This window comes from Chanos chanos, chromosome 4 (genome assembly GCF_902362185.1).
Source record: "Chanos chanos chromosome 4, fChaCha1.1, whole genome shotgun sequence".
Lineage (NCBI taxonomy): Eukaryota > Metazoa > Chordata > Actinopteri > Gonorynchiformes > Chanidae > Chanos > Chanos chanos.
This window is the reverse complement of record NC_044498.1, coordinates 9,729,795-9,735,071: the sequence shown is the minus strand read 5'-3', so window position 1 is coordinate 9,735,071 and position 5,277 is coordinate 9,729,795. Positions and strand designations below refer to the sequence as shown.

Here is a 5,277-nt window from a genome sequence, read left to right as displayed (position 1 = left end):
TGATTCCGTGGTGGCTTGTTTTAATTTCTTTATTTCTTATCCATTTCATTTAACATCCCAAATGTTACAGATTTTGACAATTATCTCGGGAAAAATAAAGAATTTGAAAACTCTATAGAATTTCATAATTTAAAACGCCCTTCAGGGAGAATGGGTCTTGAGAAATGACAGAACAAATTAAAGCAGACCTTAGCATCTGAAAATGAAGACATTTGCACGGTGAACCAGTCATAACGGTAGAGAAACGCTTCTTCGAGGTGCTTGGCAACAGCGTTAATGAACCGTGAAGCTGCACGGTAGTGTGTTGCTGAGGCTGTGATTCTCTTCCTGCTGAAACCACATTACACGGTAAGCTAAACTATATATTTTCAAACCGCCAACAGTTCTGTTATTCGCCATAAACGCAGTCTGAATCATATTAGAATAGACTTTGTCATAAGGTGTAGTTTGGTGGAAAAGACAGGCTGCATTTTCCCCGTTTTGTCGATGGTCTGCGTTGTTCACCGTTCAGCGCGTTGGCTGGCTAATGACGTAGGTGCATGTGGGGATAAAAACCAGTCTCACCTCAAAACAACGCAACATTTAATCTTTCGCTGTTTAAATTGATGAGAGTCGTTAATGGTCGTTCCGTTCAGCAATTTGTACATTTAAATAAACCTTCCGTTTTTCTTGACCTTGTGTTTTGAATTCTCGATCAGTAACGGCCTGTGAGCCACACAGGGCAGAGAAAAAGAGCAAAAATGACATTACTGGCTACTTACTGTGCTAAACTGCAAACGTTTAAATTTGGTCTTTTTTGTCGATTATCTGAATGATTCAGACAATCAAAACACCCTAGCATGCCCTGTTATATAATACACCATCTGCCATCTGGGATCACAGTACACGTATCGTGTCATTAAGGAAATACCATCTCTCTTTTTCATTAATCCACATTTTATCTGCATTTAGCGTTAGTCATGGGTTCATCTACCCGATTAACGCACACGGCTCTCTTGAGCGTATTGGTGAGTGTGACGGCCGTCGTGTCCGGTCGGAGCACCCGCACGGCTGATCAAGTTTCCGAGGCTGACCTCCAGCGGCTGCTGCACGGTGTGATGGAACAGCTAGGCATCGCTCGCCCAAGGGTGGAATATCCATCTCACCAGGCCACCAACATAGTGGGTCCTCTGAACATCCAAGGTAAGACAAAAATAACACAAATACCACATGCACCTTCATCACATCAACGACACAGGTACGTTTTTATGGAAATGAAGCGACAGTGGCCACCTGCGACCAGTTAGCGGTCTGTATTTGTGATGTGAATACTGTCAGAGATTTTGTTTGACAGATTAGGTCCAGTTCTTTTGGATATAATTGAATATTAATTGTAATGTGTTCATTCTCTGATGACTGTGATATGATTTGCAATACAATAACTGCTCTCATCTGACTTACTCTGACTTATTGCGTATACACACACACACACACACACACACATTATATATATATATATATATATATATATATATATATATATATATATATATATATATATATAAAATATGTGGTATATTAGGCATATGTCAATCCAATGTCTCAGATTAGTTTTGTTATACAAACACTCATAAAAATATATGCTTCGTTTTCTTCTCTGGATGATGATGATGATGATGATGATGGCTTATATAATTATTTATCTCTTAGTCCATCATTACAGTTTACTGTTGTGATTAGTACACGGTTTAGTTGTGTTTTTATGTGTAATTCCTGTACTGCATTGTAATATGATAATTATCTCCTAGGGGGTGCTCATGAGGGACTTCAGCACCTGGGACCATATGGTAACATCCCCAACATTGTGGCAGAGTTAACTGGTGACAACATCCCCAAAGACTTCAGTGAGGACCATGGCTACCCTGACCCACCCAACCCCTGTCCTTTAGGAAAGACAGGTATGTAAGAGAGAGTGGGAGAGGGCAACACAAGATCAGTGTGTTTCTTCCTCTTCTCCCTTGTTTGAGCTCCACTGGAACAAACATGACACAGGCCAAGACTTTTTATGGATTAATAACAACCTGGCTTGTGAAGAGATGACGTACTCCAGACAAAACACTGTTTGTTTTATTCCTGATTTCTCTTTTTCCCTAACTCAGTCTTCTCTGTATTATAGTGCAATACTATGCTAGACTAGACTGTGGTCACCTGTACTATACTGTACAGTGCTACACTATACTCTGCATAGTATTGTCTGTCAATGTCTGTGTGATATTTGGGTGTCATACATGACAGCACTGTGTGTTCAGCTGTAAAATAACTGTGTGTGTGTGTGTGTTTGTGTGTTGTAGCTGCAGAGGGATGCCTGGAGAATGCTCCAGACACAGCAGAGTTCAGCCGTGAATTCCAGAAACATCAGCACCTCTTTGACCCAGAGCATGACTACCCCACACTGGCCAAGTGGGTGAGTTCAGGACCCTCTGGCTGGACACACAGAATTTAATGGAACTCTCTCTGCCCAGGCATATGCAAAACACATGCACCTTCACTGTACCGAGACACATTAAAGATATATGAAAAGACATATGAAAAACATATGAAAAAGACAATCCGTGCCACTAATTCTTACGGAGGGATGGTGACATAACTAACACAAGTGCAGAAATCAGCCTTAAATAAATATATGTATAGGTATACAAATCAGTGAAGGGAAATCCAGTTAGGACGACTCCTGTCACCTAATTTTGTGTAGGAATGAATGAAGTAAGCACAACGGTGCAAAGAGGGAGCTGTTTCTCATGATTTTTCTCTTGATTCTCTCTTAGAATAAGGAGCTGTTGTATGAAAAGCTGAAGGGTGGACCAAAGAGAAGGAAAAGGGTATGTATGAAAACCTCAGATGTAATTCCTTAACGTGGAAAAATTTGTACATTTTTTTTTTTAAAAGATTGTTCAGCTGCAAGAATATATGTTTTAGTGTTGAACGAGGAATAGGACTGGCAACTCTTGAGTTCTTTTGTGTAAGGGCTGAATCCTAGACTGTGAATCCTCTACTGGTGAATCTTCAATACAAGTTTTAGTGTGTCTTACCTGCAGAAAGTAATATGTAAAGTCCAGTGGCGTGTTCTATAAAAATTTAAAGCACAAATAGAAAGTTGGGGAGATAAGGGTTCATTTTGAGGTGATGACATTATAAGCACAAAATGCTTTAAATCAGTGATAACCTAATACAAATACCCACAACAGAACGGCTCAAAGTTTGATCCAGTTAATAATGTCTTAATCTTGGTAATCTAAAACAAACGTCCGTTTAAAGAATGTTGTCTCCTTGCCTTTGTTTCAGAGTACCAATCCATATCTGATGGGACAGCGACTAGACAATGTTGTCGCCAAAAAATCGGTGCCACATTTCTCTGAGGAAGAGACCACTGCTGCCAGCAGCATCAAGACCTGAAATCAATGTTATTACACTGGTGGAATATTAAAGTATTAAAATATCAACTAAGCAAAGTCAATTTTTAAAATTACACATAGTTTTACTGGACAGTATCACAAAATTCTCTCACATATTTGGTGGGCAAGGAATCAGGAGCACTAAATGAAACGGTTTTTTTTCTTTCGGGCAAAACTGCAGAAATGTAAGAAGTGTAAGATAACTGGTAAAATAAAATGTCCTTTTGTGTGCACTAATCTTGTGCCTTGAGTTTTTAATAAATTTGTATATGGATTCTTAATCCACGTCTCCCTCCCACGTACTCTCAGATGTGCCCGGAGAGCGAGAAGGGGGCGTGGACATAATCCAGCATTTTGCCAACCTATTTAAATGTCAGCGCGCCGACATGCTATGATTTATTTTGTCTCTGACTCCGAACTTGACACTGAACGCTGGATTCCATATCGAGCCTAATCTGTTACAGTCTGATATTTCCCACTAAAAAACAACACATCAGTCTTCTTTACTGTCGACTCTGAGAGAAGCTACCAAGAATTTGTTGGAGGTGAGTGTATGCACGCGTTTAACTGGTTAGTAAGGCATACGGGGATAGTTTCAAGAACTGTGCTGGAATTATAATTAAAAAAACATAAATCGCTCACGCATCCTGAATATGGATTCTTTATTATCTTACTATGGAGAGCAGTTCAGATGATTAGAATGGGATAATATCTTTGAATGGCGCTGCAGAGTTTACGTGGCGCGACATTTTCAATGATCTTAGTTTCATTTCTATGCGTCTTGCTTAAGAAAATGTATTTATGAAAAAACATGCCTTGCGACTGTGCATAGAAACTGGACTTTTTCAAATGTGGAGACTACTTTCTAATAATTACTGTAACCCAATAGTTAACAGTTTCTTTTCTCTGTCAGAAGATGACGAAAGACGCATCGGCTGCCGCTGTTGTGGTTTTGTGGCTTCTCTGCAGTCCAGTGAGGGGTAGAGGGACCGTGGGATTTCAAGGCGCCATTCCTTATCCCAACAAATACAATCCCAACCAGTCGGAACTGTCACCGCAGACACCACAGGCCAATTTCAGGGGAATTGGGCCGCCTGCGGCCGCTGAGGAAGTGCTGGATTCGAGCCTAGAAGCCTTGCATGTGACGGAGCGCCGCTACATGAAAACTGATTGGTGCAAGACGCAGCCGCTTAAACAGACCATTCACGAGGAAGGGTGTCGGAGTCGCACAATAATCAATAACTTTTGTTATGGACAGTGCAATTCTTTTTACATTCCACGGCACGTCTATCAGGAGGCCAGTGCTTTTCAGTCGTGTTCCACCTGCAAGCCAAAAACTTTCACAACCATCACCTACACTCTGTTCTGCCCAGGGAAAATACCAAATACCAAAAAGAAACGTGTCCAGCGCGTGAAGCAGTGTCGCTGCACGTCAGTAGATTTGGATTAGGACGGAATTTGATCATTTTTAAACAATATTCTTTTAGAAATGGTGCAGCAAGTTTCTGTGTAAGATCCGTGAATAGCGTCTTGATGACTAACCAAAGGTCTAAATGTGCACCACTCATATTTTCATTTAAATCGCCACAAACACAAAAACTGGACGATCCATGGCTTTGCAAAGCAGTACTTTTTGCCAGTGCACGCAACGTCACGTACGATTAAGGTCCAAGTTCTCATTTTTTAAATGTAAATCTTGATCTTCTTCTTCGCGAACGGCATGGGAACGGAGAGTCAAAAAATATGTTGTCTTTGGACTTCTTTTTTTTTATCTTATGGCTTCTGTTTTAGTTTTATAACCTGAAAGTCTGATTTTAAAACCTTATCTCTATTTTCCACTGTGTGG

The 5,277-nt window shown here is 40.4% G+C and overlaps 2 protein-coding genes across 2 annotated transcripts; both read left to right on the top strand.

Moving 5' to 3' along the window:
* Nucleotides 1-959: 959 nt before the first annotated feature.
* scg5 (secretogranin V) lies at nucleotides 960-3,432 on the top strand. The gene is made up of 5 exons (XM_030770500.1): nucleotides 960-1,182; nucleotides 1,788-1,937; nucleotides 2,331-2,443; nucleotides 2,805-2,858; nucleotides 3,322-3,432. Exons 1-5 carry the CDS (start codon nucleotides 960-962, stop codon nucleotides 3,430-3,432), a joined length of 651 nt encoding a protein of 216 aa, XP_030626360.1.
* Nucleotides 3,433-4,347: 915 nt separating this feature from the next.
* Nucleotides 4,348-4,881, top strand: grem1a (gremlin 1a, DAN family BMP antagonist). Its single transcript, XM_030770501.1, has one exon. The coding sequence runs from the start codon at nucleotides 4,348-4,350 to the stop codon at nucleotides 4,879-4,881; it is 534 nt and encodes a 177-aa protein (XP_030626361.1).
* Nucleotides 4,882-5,277: the final 396 nt, after the last annotated feature.

What these genes read in the sequence shown, in the direction of transcription:
- grem1a (XM_030770501.1), top strand. Translation starts at nt 4,348, where the DNA reads ATGACGAAAGACGCATCGGCTGCCGCTGTTGTGGTTTTGTGGCTTCTC.
- scg5 (XM_030770500.1), top strand. Translation starts at nt 960, where the DNA reads ATGGGTTCATCTACCCGATTAACGCACACGGCTCTCTTGAGCGTATTG. An exon ending in ACCCCACACTGGCCAAGTGG is followed by an intron (nt 2,444 to 2,804) that starts GTGAGTTCAGGA and finishes ATTCTCTCTTAG; the next exon opens with AATAAGGAGCTGTTGTATGA. An exon ending in GACCAAAGAGAAGGAAAAGG is followed by an intron (nt 2,859 to 3,321) that starts GTATGTATGAAA and finishes CCTTTGTTTCAG; the next exon opens with AGTACCAATCCATATCTGAT.